Below are 20,453 nucleotides of genomic sequence, written 5' to 3' on the forward strand. Positions count from 1 at the left end.
GGGTTTTGAACCCAGCAGCCAGGGTCTTACTGTTGCTTCTTGTGAGTCTGTGTGTTCTCTTGTGCTTGTGTGGGTTCCCTCTGGAGTACTCTGGTTTCCAGTTTTTCAAAATAGTTGAACTACTACTATCTGTTCATGAACCCCCTGACAACTGCAGGTGTACCCCTGGTTGGGAATCACTGCTGTACATGTCTTCAGGCAGCACATATGATTTCACTTCTCAGGGTAATTTGCTGGTCCAATTGTCACTTATCTGCATTGTGTAGCACAGGTTATCGCTCCCCGATGCACAAGCTCAATTAAATAAACTCATTCATGTAAACAATGAGATAAAAGTTTTAAGGATTTAGTACTTCTGAAGCTCTCATCTGCTAAACTGACTTCAGTTTAAATATAGAAAAGGTTATTTTTCTCTGTCACTCAAAACCACAACCACCTAATACTATTTTGTTTAGGGGGGATACCGGATTTAGTTATACCCGAATACATCATGAAAGAAGGACACTTTTAAGAGCCTTGATAAATATTTTTTGTGTCATGCCTTGACTTTGATCAACAAGCTTAATTTCATACCCCTTCCCAAGTGTTGCAATATTATTAAGAGAACAAGTTCAGTTCTCTGCTCACCCTATCGGCAGAACACACACGCACATCACCATTCTTCACCATACAGCAGCATGGAATTCAAATCTGCTGATACAAGTTAAGGTCATGAGATGATGTCAGAGCTGCTGTGGCGTTGCGTTGCTGTGTGTTACAATACAAAACAGCCGTTTGTTAGCAGGGTCATCTGTTAGCAGGATGTTTGCTCATGAAGTAAAAGCTGGGCTGATGTAGCCTGGAGGCACTTTAAAGTGGGTCTTCCTTCTGAAAGGGAGTACATTCATGATGAAGTTTTGTCATCATCACTCACATGCTTCTTAAACCGTTAAAGTATTTAGAAGTGAAACAGAGGTTTCATTAAAACTGGTACAGTTTGCATAATGATAACTAGAACATAGGGCACTTTCACTAGAACTGAGGAAGAGAATATGTAATCACTGATAAGTAAGGTATCAGGAGTACTAGAACACAGAACAAAGTGAAAGAGGAAAACAAATAGAGCTGCACTAGGAACATGAGCCTGTGGGGGGTGAGGCTGTAATGTTCACAAAATGCATCAGTGAGCCACACCTTTGCACTGGGTGTCGTGGTCTTTCATCACAACAATCATACCCTTGTTATTTTGTATCAGTCCCACATTCACTGTCCTTTTGAATGCAAGTACTCACTGACACACCAAGTGTGCATTAATCCTCATTTGAAAACAGCCTTCAACAAATGCCCACTTTACTCCTGCTGTAGTAGGAGTAAAGTGCCCAGCTTCTTTAGGAATTTACCAAGCCCTTTTGTAAAAGAATGAAGCTATATATTTGAGATTTTTTTAAAAAAAATTTGTGTTCTGAATGAATAATGGTGTCGCCTCAGATCACTTACAACAGCTGGAAAGTATTGCAAAGCTGACTAATGTATTGTTGGTTTGGTCTTCTCATGGAATTTGTTGACCAATCCTAAAAAACACAGCCTTATCCTTTAATTCATTTTAGCATTCGTGGCCATGTACTCTTCAACTCTCCATTGATATGTTCTGCGCTGTGACTGCAGTAGGTCCTGAGACAATGTACATATCACATGATACTGATGTGATATTTAGGCACTAAACCAAAAGTGGTGCACTTTATTCCTGTCAGTTCTACATACTTTACAGCATTTTTGCACTGCAATGTTACCTATGTGGTTATGCATGTGCGTATGTACCACTTAAGCTTCTTTATGCTTAGGCTTCCATCTGCTGCTTATCACAACACTGCTTTCTTGTTTCCCTGCAGGTAAATACAGCCCTTGCACAACAACAGAGGTGAGTAACTGCACTGTAATTCTGTTAGTTAACTGTGTGCAATTATCATAGTACCTGCTGTGGGTGGGGGATAAGAGTAAACATGAAGGAATTTGGTAACTTTGGTGCATCATATCTGAAAGAAGTAGGACTTTTTATTTCAATTTCCTCATGATACTGGTCCTGGAGAGGGCACAGGTTAGGGCCAGTGTTTGGTTTGTCCGTTCTGGACTATTGTAGAAACAGGATGGTCCAACAAAGGGGACTTTGTCGAGAATTTCAGGTGTTTATACACAATGAAACATGACATTTAAAATGACTATTGTTTTGTCAAATTAAGGGTGTAATTCATTTTGAAATTGTTTGGATTTTTTTTGTTGATTACCTCAAAAATCTCACAGCATGCAGGCTGGAAAAGGGTTTGTCAGTCCATTAACAAAACGTTTATGAAAGGCAGTATGTAGTTCTATAGAGAAAGATAACAGCATTCTCAACCACAATAACACCATTGTTTCCTTTTTAAATATTTACCCTCCATAGCTGGTTACATTAGCTCGTTACTGTTAAAGAGGGCAGCTGGTCACAACATGTGAGATTGCATTAAGATTAGAGCGGGATTATTTTAAGTGCAACCAGTGTCAAATAACGCTGTGGTTGAAACTGTCATAAGCCATGGGTGTGTGATGTTTTAATCCTCATGCCTGCAATGCAGCTGCCTCAGGTGCCCTGTTACTTAAACTAATAAATAAAACAAGTTAAAATGTATTTTTTTCTGACAGACTGCAAGTTCTAAGCTTAACTGGCCACAGAAAAAAACCCCTCAAAGTAGTAAAACAGACATCAGACAGTCTCCAATGTGGGTTATTGACGGAGGGTTTCTGACAAGCAGCACCATAAACTACATCACGTCTCTGCTACCAGGTTGATGTCATCAACCAATTGCCAGAAGATAATACTGTAAAAACTAGTTGTGTGTGTTATGTGATAATTACTCTCTTGCCAAAAGTTAAGCGAAAAGACCACGTGTACAGGCGTATAGATGGGCCTCAGCAAAAGATAATGGCTTTTACTGAGTCTAATACAATGCAATACCATCTTATTAGCATACCTGTACATAAATTGTAAATTTTATGATAAGATGTAAAACTTAATGCAAAACCCGTCAGTGCGGATGACCATTACCCTTTCTATCAGCTTGTACCTTCACCCAGCCATTTCCCCAACAGAGCTCCCAGAGCTCCCAGCTGGCTCCTCTGACCTACTGGCTGCAAATATCACCAAGCATGACAGCTGTGGGATCAGTTTCAGACATAATTAAGGAATTCTCTAAAATTTTCCCTCCTCCACACACGCTCTCTCTGTACTATCATCAGCTGCTGTTAATTGCTGTGATAATGTGAGACTGGGTCTTGCAGTATGGAGGAGGGATTAACTCTATTGCTTTTTGTGTTTTACAAATATTTTGCTGCAGGGATGTTGCATAATTCTAGTCTACAGGGATCTATTTAGTGTCACTTGAGTCAACAGCTGCTGTGTCTGATGAACTCAAAGCTGATAAATGGCTTTGGTTTAAATATGAATGTGAATGCAATATTGCACAGTTTCCTGGTCCTCATTCGAGACAATGAGCAGTAGTTTTCAGGAAGTTGGGAGTTGTGATTGGGCTGCGATAACAGATGGACAGCAAATAACTCAAGCGTACATGCAGATCACTGTGGAAGCAGAGAAACTATATAGACAAATCCCTGCTAAGCAGCTTTGCACTAGAAATGAGTTCTCACAATACAGTGTGCTATAGACTGGCTGACAAAACTACTGCCAAGTTGCTAGAGCTGCCTGATGCCTGACAGCATGAAATCCTGCAGCAGAGGCATTCTGCTACCATACAGTGTGCAATGTGGATGAACAGGAGTACACGTGCAGTGAACGCTGACACACATTACCTGCACATGACTTCAAACAGCGTGAACTCGAGCAAATGATGCGACTGTGAATGTCAGATGATGCTGTGTTCCTCAGAGCCAGTGAGCCAAGTTCCTGGCACAGCATGCTGCAGCATAAGGCCCTTTGTACAGTAATCACTATAGCTAAATTCACTGGAATTGAAAATTTGCCACATTATTGTATGGTAGCACTCAAATGTTACAATTACGTTATTTAGCTCCACATTTTCTCCTTATTTTATGCTTCTTTTTTCAAGGAATTTGTTGATGACCCCTTTAACTATACTAGCTGGACCCTCCTGATCCCGTGACGCAGTGTAACCTCAGAAATTGGTGGATTATGCTTTTTCACATTCCCACGAGTCAAAGTTTAACTGTGCTGTACTCCCTGTGCTCTCCTAATGTCTGAGCTTTGAAGTCTGGGAAGGGATTAGAGTTCAATGTCACATTTATATAAACAGAAATTCAGTCAGGAGTCATTAAAGCGTTAATAACGTCTGTTTTTGTGTTTCCTATTGGATTTGTGTAGGAAAGAAAAACATGGAATAGCCAACATAGAAGGAGAAGATAGGTAAACACATTCAAGAAAAGTGAAAGATGTATGTGCTACTGTTCAAATGTTCTCTCTGTTCTGTCTGAGAAGCTATGTGAGCTCCACTTCTCAGTCATATGACAGTCAGGGGTCACAACAGCACAGTCATGCATAAGAATCTGAGAAAGGAATCTCCTCAGCTTTTGCTTGTGCCTGAGAGGAAATAAGCCACACTTCTTTCTGTGTCACAGCGGATCTACGCACAGCATGACGCTCGTTTCTTATCGTTATGGTAATTTTATGGTATTTTTCTGTAAACAGGTTGAACAAGTGTCTTGATGATTTTGAAAGTGTGTTGATTATCCAGTCAGCTGCTTACTCTTCATCTTCAAACTAATGTCATCAATTATAAAGTGGGCAGATTTATTTAATATAATCACATTAGTTGGCTTGTCGGATGGGGAGTTGTATATCCTGCATTCTAACGTGTGTATTAAATATGTCCAATGTGGAGCATGGCCCTGCAAGACATCTAGGTATAATACTAATACAATGCCTCTTAATTTGAAAGACAAGTATAACTTTAGTTTCCTTTCCGAGTGTGCAGTTAACAGTGCAGTTACCTCATTCATTGTGCTGTAGTATTCGATGTGTCTGTAGTGGCAGTTTTCATTTGAATGAAGGACAGAGTCAGTGTGTAGGAGAATGAGAGCCAAGGCTGTTCTGAGAATCGAATAGACAGGAGATACCTGGAAACACGAGAAAACAATGGCTACAGGTCGCCATGACCTGGACTGATGTTGGATTGGCATCACATGTGGGAAAGAGCAAAAGTACACCATATACACATACATACAGATATGTTTGTAATATCCTTGATGTTGAACTGGCACCTAGAAGGAAGGGTTAAGGTTAGGGTCATCTGATTTCTCTGATCCATCTCTTCCTACCTCAACAAACGTTTTCTGTAAGTTTAATTAGTAAAGTTTTCTGTAAGTTGTCCTCCTTGTCCGTCCTGTCCTTAGACAAGACGAGAGACTCCTGACATCTATACTTGCTGTCACACGGAGAACATGTTAAACTGGGGAATTCCCATTACATGACTCTACAGCTTTTCTCCGGGTTCTCCGGCTTCCTCCCACAGTACCAAAAACATGCACATTAGGTTAATTGGCTACTCTAAATTGCCCCTAGGGGTGAGTGTGAGAGTGTGTGGTTGTCTGTCTGTGTGTGTTGGTCCTGCGATTGACTGGCGACCAGTCCAGGGTGTACCCCGCCTCTCGCCCATAGTCAGCTGGGATAGGCGGTATAAAAAATGGATGGATGGATGGATGACTCTACAGCTACAAGTACAAGTGAAATATTTCAATGCAAATGATTTTTAGCCACACTAGCTGCTCCCCCACTTTTGTCCGTTCTGACACTAACACGATCATAAGGTCCTGAGACAATGTACTCATCTTTACATGATATTCAGAACCAAAAGAAACCGGATAGATGCAAAGATCAGGAATCAGTTTACTCATTTTTCACGTTTAGTTAGAGTATGTCCACACTTTATGGAGGTAGAGGTATAAGTGAGTTGTGAAGGAGCAAAAGAATAAACTGTTTATTTGTGTCACATTTAGCCAGGATGTGTTGTTAGGAATTAAAATTAAATGCCACCAGATGGACTGGCACTGATCCTGGTTCCTGGCTCTTATAGTCTGAAATACTGTATGTAATAAATAATACAGGATGTTTTGTTATAAAAGCTTAAGAAGGAGGTAGTCAGAAGAGAGGTAATTCATTTGCTGCAATAAAAAAAGTACAGTTGCACTTAGCTCAGTTCCTGTTTCGTTTCTCTGCCATGACCCAATTCCTGTAAACCCACTAATGAGTAAATATAAATGTCACAAATCCTCACATTGTGTCTACAGTGCTTTTATTCTGAGCAATTTGTGCTGATTCTGCTAATCCTCTGAGGGTTGGCTAATGCTGATAGGTGGATGGCTATTTTACATCTATTAAATCTATGAGTAGAGCTCATTAGCAACTGGCAAAATTGGCTCTGGTGTTTGGTCTGTGGGAATCACACAAAGCTACATAACTAAAACTAATACATGTCACAGTTTCTAACAGCTAGTGTCTTTGTCTGATAAATAAAGATGTGCTGTCGACCGTGACATCCCATTACCAGATCCATGGGCCAGTTTACTGCCAACTACCAGTGTTGTCAAGCTCTCATTTTTCTCTCCTCCTGTCATTCACATGTGGATTCTGCTCTCAATAAATTTGCAACATATTCAAAAGCAATATAGATATCATGAGAAATGAAATAAAACAAGAGTTAAAGAGGTTTTTTTGTATTTCAAAAAGATTAGTTTCTATATCTGATAATGAAGCCACAGTCATCGAGGCTAATGAAAAGTTCAGGGGAGGTTGTGAGGAGAACAGAGAGGAAATGGCTGTGGGGTACAGTGTAAAAACACTCCCCTGTGCGTCACAATGCTTTTTATTTTGTTCAGCTTGCCTTCTCTCTGTGACAGGAATGCTGAAATTTAAGCCAAGCTGTTTGATGTTGTTCTGGCCTGTGATGATGGCCACTGCTGCACTTTGCATCACCAGCAAATCGTCTTTGGTTGACATCTTCATCCTCTTCCCACTTTTTTCTCATTTCCTTCATCTTTTACCCCCCCTCCATCCCATCATTCTGCTCAGTCGCCTGGAAGCCTGGGAACCAGTCAGGCAGATTTCTAAGTGGACTAGAGATGTGTTTGCTTTAACCTGCCTTCATGTTCATATGCCTCACAGTCACTGGGAAAGTTTACAGCAATCAGTCACATTTTGCAGTTGAGTGTTTATGAATAATGTGTTTGAAATTGCTCTCATGACAGACATCATGCTGGCCTGAATGACACCATAAACAGGATTCTGCCTCTAACACTGTTATGACCGGGGCGTAAATTGAATTCTGCACTGTGTGAGGTTATGATACGGGAAAAGACATCTCTTTCTCTGATACTTTTTTTTATTATTTTGTATCTTAAAACAAAATGGAACATCAATATGTATGCCATTTTGGTCTGCAACTGTACATGTTTGTTCTCGTGTTTGCAGAACAGGAGCACTTCATGCAGACACATGGTAGAAGTAGAATAATGAAATAATACTTCTGTTTCTGTAAAATATAAAGAAAAATTGGCTTGCCAATTTAACAAACTGAACAAGTAGGAATCTGGAGTATTTTAAATTCAACCTGCGACTGAATTCATAATACTTCATTTGATGGTCTGGATTCCTAGATGAAACAGTTGTATTTGGCCACGTGTACCATGTCAAGTGATTTTAAAGGATGACCAAAAAAAAAAAAAAAAAAAAAAAAAAAAGGGCTAATAGTTTGTCAAAGTGAATAAATTGGTTGAAATTGGTTGGTTCAAGCTTACATAACCAGGTGTCATTTTTTTACATAAAAAAACCAAGAGGATTATTATAACAGAATATGAAAATTGATTTTTGGTATTTTTTTGGTATATAGTCTCGAATAGATACACAGAGAAGTGATCTAGAAGGGTAAAAATGTTATTTCCTCAACTTTAATCTCTGTATGTTTCTAAGTTTAGTTGGTGGCTGCTTCTTCTGCAAGATAAAATATAAAAAAAATTATTTTTTATATTTATATATATTATTTATAATTTATTCACAACAATAAACTGAGTGGAAAATTGGAAAGAGGGACCTCAGGCTGTGGCTGAGGACCTCTCAGTTCTAGCCAGAGGTTATAGCAGGTCCCTGGAGTATGTTTGCATGTGCATTGTGTGTGTGTGTGTGTGTGCTCCCGCCTGTGTGGTGTCATATATCAGTGAGTGTTGATCCTGATGGAGCTTAGACAAAGAGGTGGCATTCAGCCATTCCCCCCTGAGGAAACCCAGCTTTTGCGTGCAGATGGGGGTTAGGGGGGACAGATCTCTCATATGACTCCTCCTTCCTCCATGAATGTCCATTGATCTGCCCTTGATCCTCATGTCTACACATGCACTCATGCACACACACACACACACTGTCTTTATGATTCTGTTTCTCTGATGTCTCACCTTTCTCCTCCCTCCTTGACCCCTCTGGTCCATTCAGTGTCTCTCATCATCTCATGCTTTTTTTTTTCCTGTTGTCTGTGTCTGATCCTTGTCTTTCTCTGTTCTTTCTGCGTCCCTTCATTTCCCTGTTCTCAGTTTCTTTTGTCTCAGTGGTTTATATGCTGTCTTACTCCCACTCAGTATTTTCTCAGTGCTCAGGACTGCAGAATAATCCCCTATGTGATTTCCTGCTCATGCTCTTTTTTTCTTGGCTTTGGCATTGTTGCCTTTATCCACCATGATTCTCCATGGCAGATGGAGTGCTATAACTATGTGTAGCATCTCCTGACCTAAAAGCACCAATCGTTCATAGAAATGATATTATGTGTTTTCATATTTAATAGCATTTTATTCAACGAACGGTATTGCTGTTTTTATGTTCATGAATGCATTGTTTCCTTACAGTAATGTTTGTAGCATGTGAGCATTGCAGTATTGAAACATGCCATGTTGTGTGGCAACGGGATAGATCACGGTAATGTCACGGTAACAGTAAGGATTGGATTGGTGCATGGTTTGTGTCCAAGAGCAGGTGGAAAAGTCTTAGATGTCAGACTAAGATTTGTGAGAGGCTAACGTGAGATACCATCAAACACTCATCTATGTTGTTATGTATGTTATGATGTTATAATGGCTGCCTAGCAAAGTGAGTTTCTTGTGACAAATGCAGCCTTTGCATCTAAATTCTAATGTTATGTTATATATTAAACCATATTGTGGCTGTGGGCTGTTTGGAGCACACAATGCCTAGAAATTCACATGCCTGAGGAATGACGATGAGATGTTTTAGCTTTTTGATGCATTTCTATCGTTAAATTTTGTCACTGAAATAAATTCAAAACTGCTTTATTTGAAGGACGACTTACAAACTTTTTATATTTCAAGTGGACAGGTGTGAGAATTTAGGCTTAGAGGTCTGAAATTTTGAACAGGTGTAGCTGTAGAAGGTTTATGGAGTCCTTTGCATAGCTCAGGCATAAAGCATGTTCTATTTCATCTTATTCAAATAAGACTTATTTTTGATGAGAATGAAAAAACACCTTTAGCCATTTTTGAGCTGATGTAGATTAGCTTGTGTTATATTAATATGCCAAACAGAAACTTGAAGATGTTACCTTTCAAAATAGGCAAAAATGAAAACAAATAGGTGGCAGCTTAAGAACAGGTTAATGCTGTGATTTCTGGTGGAGTATCATTAATATCCTGCCACCCTGAAAATCTAGGCTGAATCTCAGACAGTGAACAAATGGCAGATGACCTCTTACATACCTTTAATTCCATCATACTGACTGTATCCACATGAGTACATGTATGATGTGATGGTGTTTTCCTTTATGTTCCATCAGTTAAGCATAAGCTCTACAACCAGTAATGTACTCGCACCGTCAGCCTGTCGAGGGCCAGTGAGCGACTGAGTTTGTATGAGTGTATGGATGGCAGAGGGGGGCTCTTTTGTCAATGCTCGAGTCATCAGATCACCATATCACAGCTGCTCAGCTCAGGCTTGGCACTCAACGCAAAATCATATTACATAACAAAGACAGAAATCCTTATTTGTTTTTATTATGTGACAGAGGAAGAAAGGACTAATGTACAAGACAAATGATGCATTCTTCACAAATTATTGCATTGTCTGTTTAACATTTGTTTGTCATCATCATCATCATCGTCAGACACCAGTGAATTTTATTTACAATGTGTAACCTATGAGGATTGCTAACACTGTTAGATCTACAGATGGAAGAAACAATGTTCACAGATAAAAGGACTTGCAAGCATGCAAGTGATTATCAACTCAGACAGTACTGATGGAGGTGACACCTACAGAGATGAGTGTAAATGTGCAAAAGTGACACAGTATATGCAAGAATGAATGCAGGTCATGTGAACATACTTTCCGCTTGTCTCTCTCAGGTGATTGAGTCTCTGGGCATCATGATCTACAAGGCTCTGGATTATGGACTAAAGGAGAATGAGGAGAGGGAGCTCAGCCCTCCTCTGGAGGAGCTCATTGACCTCATGACCAACATGGCTGAGGCTGAGAGGGACACCTGCCCCGACGAAGGCTACGAGGCCACAGAGGAGGAGGACGAGGCAGAGGATGACCCTGACAACATTTCCAGTGTTCATGGCTACAGAGACATCCTCAAGGTAGATACATAGCTCAGTGACTGTGGCTGTTTTTCTCCGTTTGTTCACCTTTGGTGTTGTTTTTAAGTTGAGCTTAGTCAGTCATTTTGAATGATTGGAAACAAGCCATTGTTGCAAATGCTGGAGATGTGAAACACATCACATCCTGTTTTCTCATGGACTTTTTGCAAATTTACAGCCATACTCATTGTAGTATGTATATATGATATTTATGATATGATATATATATGATATTTTATACTGTATTATAAATGGATAAGATGGTTATGTGCGATGTAAGGCCTGCGGCATAGTGATGACAACTCAGAGAATTATCTGTTTCTCTCAGGTCTGTGGAGTATTTTAGCATCTTTCAGCTCATTGTTTTGGCTTATAGTCTTCGCTGTTTTGGTTCAGTCTCTCATGGGGCAGGCAGCTGCAGCAGATAGCCTTTTTCAATGAAAATCCTCAAATGAGCTATGAGGTACCTACCTAGCACCAAATAGCAGATAGATGTATTGCCTTTAGGAACTGGTGGAAACAAAAACAGAACTAAAATGAGAGTGAGTACTGGACTTAAATTTATGAGCTGCAAGAAAAAAGAATTCAAATGAATACTAAGGTTGTTCCATGTCTGCTGGATATGGTAATATGCAGTATTTTGTTAGCCATGTCATAATGAAAGTTATACGACTATGATGTGTATCAAAAATGTGTGATTTTTTTAGCTTGTTGTGTTGTGATGGGGGCCCTATCTTGCCACAAAACCTATTAATGCAGCTTTAAAGGTCTAAAAGTTAATGTCAAAATGTTTTAATTACTGATCATAGATTGTTGATTTGATACTAGAGATAAGTGAAACATTAGAAAATGTTTCAGTCCTCATTCAATAGACTGTGGATTTGGTTTATTGAATGTTCTACTTTGGCTTTGATGCAGCATGCAGTCTGCAAAGTAACTGGTAACTAAAGTATTAAATAAAAAAGTAAAAGGTGCAGTATTTGCCTCTAAACTGTAGCAGAATTGTAGGGTAAAACTGCAGAAAATGGAAACACTGCAGGAAAGTACCTCAAATGTACTTGGGCGAATGTACTTTCTTACAATCCATCACTGCTATGTACTAATATTGTTTAATAAAGTTGTTTATGTTTTTATAGCTGTGAGTAATATATTATTATCTTAAGTTTTGTACAAAAATGTTGATTAGACTAATTGACAAGGGCAGTGAAGCCGCTGAATAAATCTAGTGTTGGAGTAAAAAGTATAAAGAAGCTTAAAATGGAAATTCAGGTCTTGATTCAGCATAATCCACTGATGAATTTCCAGGAACAGACTATATCAGCGAGGGTAACTGTTCAGGAAAAGATGTGTGTGAGAAAATGAAAATGTTAAACATGGCTCTGAACACAGAGATTACAACCAGCGTGCAGTCTGGCTGCCAGCCTCATCCTTGCTGGGGGTCATGTATTGCTATTGTCCAGTGGAGCACAGAGTCACTGTGTCAGACCTCACATGGCCTCACACTGCTTACATAATGGCCACATATCCAGTCACACACACAAACACACTTGCCCTCCAAGGAGATGTATGTGAGCACTGTGGCAGTTTGGCCGGCCCGATGGCTGGCTTGCTGTCAGTTCCAATTGTCATCTCAGTATTTTTCACCCTCAGACCATGCATTCCCTGTGCTCCCTCAGTTTACCTTTTGTCCTACTGTATTCTGACATAGAAAATACTGTAAACTCTATTTAGCTTAGCGCCACATTTATGCAGTTAATGAAACATGGAAAAATGACAACACTAATGTTCATTAACTGTGGATACATCACTTTCTGTCATCCCCACACGTGTGATGTGGGCAGGATTAAGCTTACTGAGAGACAGTTGTCTGGTGTTTTCTGTGTTGAGTGAAATTGTCTTGAACTGGAATGTAGCCTGGACCAATGGACGCCAAGAGGATGCCAAGCAGTGAGGCAGCGTACCCTCTGTCCCTCTGAGAGAGACAAGGACAGACTCTGTCATTATTGTTGTCTTCTGGGTGTGTGTGTGTGTACATGTGCATGGCTCACCTCTTCCATAGTTGTCTCATGAATTGTTTTCAGCAGACAAATGTCAAACAAATGTTACAAATGTCTGCAAATGTTTTGGGGGTATTTAGTTTTTATGCAATGTTCTTGACATCCTTTAGCAGCGTTTCATTCTTTGAAATGACCCTTCTCATATTGTGGAGATGCAGAGGAGACTTGTAGGTTTGTTTCTAAAAACTCAAAACTGTCAGGTGGTGTTGAAAAAGTTCAAATTCAAGCTTTTTAAATGTTTTTTCCCACAAGAATTCTGCTGATTTGTCAGCAAAATAAGTTGATTAAAGGAATATCAGCAAAGGTACACAGGGAAACTCAGGACACAATGAGAACACACGTATTTAAAGACATTGGTAACTAGACACAGGTGAACACAATCGAGGCAGGGCAACAATCAAAAAGGGAGGAAAAACAGACAAAGACAGGAAATGAAAAGACACAAGGGGAGAAGAATTACTAAATAAAACAGAAGACAAACTAAACATAAACTTCAAACCATGACAATAAGAGCCATTGCTGAAGACAAAAATTCCCTCAATCCCTTTTGTACCGTGTGTACAATGAATGTAGCTGTGTGAAATGTGAACTTAAAATCTCTCTGCTTCACTGTCTCCTTGTAGCTGTGCACAACTCATCTACCCAGTCTATCGGACGCCTCCAGTCACTACCAGGCAGTGTGTCGGGCTCTGTACACCGAAACCAGGGAGCTACACACTTTCCTGGAGAAGATCAAGAGTGCCAAAGAGGTGGGTTCTTATCTTCTTATCATCGTGGTTGTGGGCTCATACAGCTCTTCTTCTTCTTCTTTTTCTTTTTCTCCAGACACACTCATTGCAGTTTAAGCCATCAGATGTGTTTTTGTCTTACTTTAAACTGTACTCCTCTCTAATGAAAGGTTACAGGAGGATTGCTGACCTTTACATAAAAGGTATAGTGAGGCGTCACTTTAGCACTGTCCTAACCCATCCCCCCACCCAGCCCTTAAATAACATAACTGTCACTTTCTGTGGATACCACAGTAACTGTTGGGAGGGGTCACCTTTGTACTGTGGAACTGGTCTGCATATCAGACGCACACTCCATACCCAATTATGAAACACACACACACACACACAGCTTATGTTAACCTCAGTGAAAATACTAGGTACATGAGGATTTAGACAAAAAAGGCAGTAAGTAATAGTTGTATGATTTCATCTTTTTTGTGTATGAAAGGTTCAGATGTCTGATGAGTCATCCTGCCTGTTAATAAGCCTTCCCTTCAGACAGGAAGCATGTAATAGGCATGGACATAGTGGAGACCCAGACACATGAAGACTGAAAACCGTGTTTCTGGTGTGACCGTGCAGAGGCAGTCAGCTGATACAGAAAGGCATGGTAATAACTATGGATAAAGAAGTGAATGGACACATCAGTGCTCAGCCTCTTTTACTCAAGCTATGACATAACACCCAAAAACCTCATACATGTTTTAGCCTCTTTATGCCAAAAAACAGGTTTGTGCATAAAACATCACACGGAGAAAAAAGGAGTAAAATAAGGTTTAAAAAAAGTAATCGTTGGTTTACAAATATCCCTTGAGAGTTTAAAAATTGAATAAATTATTTAATCAGCCATAACTGATGCATCTATCCAAAGTCCAAAGCAAATTAAAAGTTAAGTTAAAAAGTTAAGTAAGTACGTATGGATTTCAGTAATAGTTTCACAGTGCTTTGTTCACAGTTCATTTGCTTTAGTATTTTCCAACCTGGCACAAAATATGATGGAATAAAAAATACTATTTATATGTGCTGTTTTGTTATGAGCAGCTTTGACACAAACTGGCCAAGTGTATGTCACCAGTGTTGTATGTCCAAACAATGGGATGCAGCATGTGGATGGCAGGCCGTGTTCTCACACCCTGCTGGTTGACAGGTGGAAGTGGGCCACTGTAAAAAAAGAGTGACATTTGTTGTGCATGTCAGACATACAGTAGATGACAGCATCTGCATTCATGCTGACTCTCACTTTGCCAAAAACTTTGAGTTCAGCTTCTCAGAGCTGATATCCAGGGAGGCATAATCCACATGATCATGTATGAGGGTCCTGTTACAGGGAGAAGTGGGTCTGTGATGTCATTTGTTTCCAAACTGTCCACATGCTGCAAAGGATTAATGTTACTTTAGTGTATTATTGGTATGCTGTCTGTTAAGGGCCATGTGTTTGTATTCAGGAAAGGGGCTGGCAGGTAATTTTCAATTATTTTCCCCTCTGATGTGTGATTAGTCTGCAAAGTTAGAAAGCATTGTTATCATTGCTTTCTACTTGATGAAAAGGATTGAAAAGTAGCTTGGGAAAAATGAACAGGAGGTCATGACATAAAAATTCTGTTACGGATGCATTGTTGGCTCATTTTCAGTTCAAGTTAACTCAGAGACTGTTCCTCTACTCACAACGCCACATTTTGATGCTGGCTATCTTTTTTATTCTTCAGCCCATTCATTAAGATTAAGTGCAGCGGCCATTTTGGGCTTTGTTTCTCCTCAGGAACATTTTGGAGCTCAGCTGTTGGTTGGAATATTTCCCACGAGGAGTGATGTGTGTGTGTGTGTGTGTGTGTGTGTGTGTGTGTGTGTGTGTGTGTGTGTTCCACCTCAGGGTTCCTTCCTGCTATGCACTGCTGCTGCTGCCCTTTCAGTGTGTGTAATGCATCTGAATGAATAGAGGGGATTTGGTTGGTTACATAACTCTCTGTTAGGAGAGAGGACCTATTGAAGGCTGAGAAAGAAGCCTAATAACAAGGGAATCTGGGGTCTGCAGCCTGGAAATTAAATAAGTACTGTTTTTGCAAACTCTTACTGTTAATCTTGTTTATAGCACTTCTTGTAACACGTGTATGATTTATTTACATATTAATTCATGAAAAACATTTAAGACACAAATTTGAAATGCAAATGTGTCCAAATTCCTGTTAAATAAATTGCACCAGTGTACACCTGTATGTCAATGTCCAATACACTAACCCTGTTTAAATGATTTGGTTTGAAATTATTGATAATGTGTTTGAAGTGTAGCAAACACAATGATGAAATCCTAATGTTTCCTTTAGTATCTGAATATTAAAAGTTACTTGTACATGTGAACTTACTTTTCTGTCATCATCAACCCATGTGAAAGACTGAACTGCTGTGAAGCCTCATGGTGAACTGCAGGGTCAGTCAGTCCACTATGTATGTGTATGTGTGTCTGCATGTGATGGTGTGATTGCATTTTATGCCTGTATGATGAGTATGAGAAGGCTGTGTGTGTGTGTGACTCTGTTAATGTGAGTATATGAGTCAGTGCCCATGTTTATCTGAGTTTATTCTGCTCGTGTGTCTATATGTGTGTGTGTGTGTGTGTGTGTGTGTTTAAGTCACCCAGTGTGCTCCTATCAGCCCTGTCACCCCCACTTGCCACTCTGCATGGCAGAGCTGTGCCTACCCACAGAGGCATCTGTCTTTATCTGTCCACCACTACCAGCCATGGCTGCCAAAGAGTCGCTTTGTCTCTCCACAAAGACGCCTCCTGCTGCTGCTGGAGATTCACAGAAAAGCAGCTGAATCAGTGATGATTTGCAGAAACAACTCTTGGCTCCTGTTTGCTCATGGATAAGTGCTTCTTGTCGGTTGTTGGGAGCTAAAACAGATAACAAAGAGAGCAGAATTACTGATGAGATAAAATGAGGTTGTAGATGCAGTTGGTAATTGCCATTTTGTGCACACAGGGTCCACCGTACGTGTTTTAATTAAAATAATGCCCCCATCAAGTGCAAAGAACACTGCTTAATTAGACCTTTTGAAATGGAAATATGTGGCTTTGATGTGATTTCATGACACGCCGCTCATACCAATGAGATAATGGTATTGAAAAGCAACTGAACCCATCTCTCTTTATGCTCTTCACTGGCCAGATTACCAGTGTTAATTAGATGGGCTGTTATATGCCATTAAGCACTTGAGCATTACCTTGGGATGCTGAAGTGCTGTATGCTGTATGCATGCAGTGTTGTGATGCTGTATCCTGTTGTGTGTAATATTATTTAAATGTTACATTAAGCCTATCAGTCCAGTCGAGGCAGCTGCTGGCAGGATGATGGCTAATGTGATTTTCCCCAGTTAGCTTGAGGTCTTAATTCTCAGCATAAGCTGATAAACTGGCAGACTCCCGTTATTGTTTTGTCAAACTCTTCTTAGCTGTGACATGACGACTAAAGTCTCACCACTAATGTTAGCCTGAAGTAACATGTGTTCTGTCTGCCTACAGTTTTAAAAATGCTCACACACTTTTTGTTTGTTTTCTTTCTGCCATACACACCCACCCACTCACACACACACACACTGTTGAACTGGCCGGCAGAGGAATGCAGGTTAGTTCCTTGCTTCCCACAGACAGGCTGTCAGTCAGGCTATCAGTGTTTAACAACACAGTAATGGCCTTTTGTTGTGCAGGTTTGCAGGTTCACACAGGGGTCGGGATGGAGGAGCTGTGGTTATTGTTGACTATCTGATAATAAGGGATTGTCTCTGGTTCATCTTGTTCCTTTTCACTTACACTTTAAGTGAATTTGTGACAAGGTTTTCTTTTTTGAAGATATTGTTTCTCAAGAACACTCTATGCCGTCTGAGGAGCTGTAGTGCTTACTGTAACAACAAAGCAAGTTTGATTCTTGGTAAAGTAAATGTAAAAATGGTATTGGTTGGAATACTGCAATTGTTATACTGACATTCTTTCAATGTTAACATGCTAATGTTTGGTGGGTAATGTTTATGTTGATCACTAACTTGGTGTGTTAAAACTTTGACTTGCTGTGGGAGGGCAAGCCCACATTTAACAAATAACATCATTCAGGTGTTCCAGTAAGTCATGATAGTGTGACAGTTGGCCAGTGTGCACAATACCAGGCCTCTGAAACAAAAGCTGTTAAGCAGTAATATTAGTAATTAGTAAAAGTAGTAGCAGTAGAAGTATTATTATTACCAGTTAATTAGCCCTCCCATGCAAGAAAATAAATCAGACTGTTTGACTGTGAACAGCACTGTAAACAGATTCTGCAAATTCTCAGTCAATTTCAAATCTTCATCCATCCATCCATTTTCTATACCGCGGGGGAGCTGGAGCCTATCCCAGCTGACTACGGGTGAGAGGCGGGGTACACCCTGGACTGGTCGCCACTCAATCGCAGGGCCAACACACAAAGACAAACAACCACACACTCTCACACTCACACCTAGGGGCAATTTAGAGTAGCCAGTTAACCTAATGTGCATGTTTTTGGTATTGTGGGAGGAAGCCGGAGTACCTGGAGAAAACCCACGCAGGCACAGGGAGAACATGCAAACTCCACATAGAAGGGCCCAGACCGGGATTCGAACCTGGAATCCTCTTGCTATGAGGCGACAGTGCTAACCACTGCACCACCGTGCCGCCCTTCAAATCTTCATGATGGAAAAAAATGAATCTTTGACTATTTTGAATTATATGTAATACTAATGCAGCCAGTGGAAAACAGAGCATCTTTAAACATCCGTTTCTCAAGTAGACATCTATATGTTGTTGAGATGAAGTACACAAGTTCTCAGAATTTTATCTTCATAACTGGATTTTTGACACTAGTTTCAAATCTCCCTTTACATGCAACCCTGGCTGCATGTAAAGATGGTCATAGTCACAGTATAATATCAGAGTGTAAAATCGTATGTATTTTCCCACTGGGTATGTGACTCAGTAAAATCATGACTTGTCATTGGTGTCAGAAGTTGTTAATTTGAACCCTACATGATGTGGAATTAACACCTTTTACCTACTCGGACATTGTGCTACAAATCGACTCCCCTAAGACGTTTCCCTGTTCTTATACACCTGATTCAAATGATGAGCTCCTCATCAAGCTCTGCAGAAGCCTGATAACAACCCTTTCATATAAATCAGATGTGTTGAAGTAGGAAAACATCTAAAACATGTCCAGCACTGACAAACACTGGATTAGAGACACACAATTTGAAAAAGAATGTTTAATTTCACAAGTGTAAAATGATTATGGTCTGTATCATTGATTGTCCTGCTGATGGACCTTCATGTCTTTGTGAAGCCACCTCATAACTCCAGCCTGCCCAACACACTTCTCTGGGTATCTCTTTATGATCCTGATGTGCCATCAATGGTAAAGGTTGTGAGTTAAAAATCCAGGTGCAGATTGAATATCTTATGTCAGCTCACCCTGTGTGAATTACAGATGTGACTTCAAAGTTTAATGATCATTTTGATCTAGACAGTTCTGCCAATGGACCCACCCCCCCTTTTCCTCTTACACCAAGGTAATATTGGGACAGGCTAAACTGGAGGAACAGTTATGCCTTTGGTGGCCTACATGTAGTGTACTGGGTCTTCGTCTTTCTCTTTTAAGCCTCTTTATTTCCAGATACTTTCTTTTCTGGTGTCTCCTCTTATATTCAAACTGTCTCTCCTTCTTTCCGCCAGAACCTCCGTAAGATGGAGGAAGAGTCATCAGAAGAGCCTGGCCGAGACCTGAATGAGCTACAGAATGCTGACTGGGTAGGCAACCAGACTCCTGACCCCTCACCTGTAACCTCAGCTGATCATTTCTCCTGATGAAAGTCAAAGTCACCTGAAGTACAGGGAGGGAAAAAAATCACACTCCATTCTGGCTTCATATCAAAGATTTTCCATAACTGCATGTTCACATTAAGAAATCTTTACGAATGCGTGTTACACTCTAAATAAGCAGTGATTAAAGAACTTCTCAGGAACCATGTTGAAATGGATGAAACCACTCCTTTTATTCTGTGCACAAAGAGAGGTCAAACCACAGATGATTGCTCTTGTCCAAATAAATTCATATTCAGACGGTCATGGTATTTTCTACTTCCCCTTTCCCATGCTGCCCTTTGTTTCCCCCGTCAGGCTCGATTCTGGGTTCAGGTGATGAGGGACCTGCGTGAAGGAGTCAAGCTGAAGAAGGTGCAGGAGCGTCAGTACAACCCTCTGCCTATCGAGTACCAGCTCACCCCCTATGAGATGCTCATGGACGACATCAGGTCCAAACGCTACAAACTGCGCAAAGTCATGGTCAGTGTAAAATCTGGACCACATGTGCACACTAATGCCACATGTTTGCCCCCTGCTTGCTGTACATCTGATGTACCATTGTTCTAATCCCGTGGGAAAGAGCTCGGAAAAGCTTGTAACACTGTTGCATAATAATTGTCGACTGGGAAGATGCTCGTTTGGATACCACTACTTGACTTTCATTCATTTGGTGCTATGAAGGATATACAGGCATTTTACTTTGGCACTTTTGAGGTTGCCATTTTCCACCTCAAGTCACCAGTCACGTTTAACAAAACATCATAGAAAATAATGCCAGCACAGAGGCTGTTTTGGATTAATTCTAAATGTTCATATAACATATATAACGTAAGCATTACAGAGAGTATTAGGAAAACAATGAAATGGTTTATTAGATAATTGTTTGACAGAAAATTTATGGTAGACAGTTCAACTTCCTGCTCTTTTTTGTACCCCAGTGTGTAATTTTGATATGAGCTCATTAAAATTTTGATGTCATGCACTCCAGTTCATGAAAAGCACTCACTGGTCCTGTTGTTTCAGGTAAATGGAGACATCCCACCCAGGTTAAAGAAGAGTGCTCATGAAGTCATTCTGGAGTTCATTAGGTCCAGACCACCTCTCAATCCTGTAAGTATGCCTCGAGACCATGGACTTAAATGTCACAACTGT

General features: G+C 40.2%; 1 protein-coding gene across 3 annotated transcripts in view; it reads left to right on the forward strand.

Moving 5' to 3' along the window:
• Positions 1-20,453, forward strand: part of spire1b (spire-type actin nucleation factor 1b) — a 34,843-nt gene that overhangs the window by 2,857 nt on the left and 11,533 nt on the right. For 2 of the 3 annotated variants that reach the window (XM_046400354.1, XM_046400352.1), the window contains exons 2-7: positions 1,869-1,897; positions 10,378-10,614; positions 13,295-13,420; positions 19,173-19,247; positions 19,617-19,781; positions 20,325-20,411. In XM_046400354.1, the coding sequence (XP_046256310.1) occupies positions 1,869-1,897; positions 10,378-10,614; positions 13,295-13,420; positions 19,173-19,247; positions 19,617-19,781; positions 20,325-20,411 (719 nt within the window). Of the gene's footprint in view, positions 1-1,868; positions 1,898-4,465; positions 4,644-10,377; positions 10,615-13,294; positions 13,421-19,172; positions 19,248-19,616; positions 19,782-20,324; positions 20,412-20,453 lie in introns of those variants that run through there. The other variant, XM_046400353.1, reaches the window with a different exon arrangement.

This window comes from Scatophagus argus, chromosome 9 (genome assembly GCF_020382885.2).
Source record: "Scatophagus argus isolate fScaArg1 chromosome 9, fScaArg1.pri, whole genome shotgun sequence".
Classification (NCBI taxonomy): Eukaryota; Metazoa; Chordata; class Actinopteri; family Scatophagidae; genus Scatophagus; species Scatophagus argus.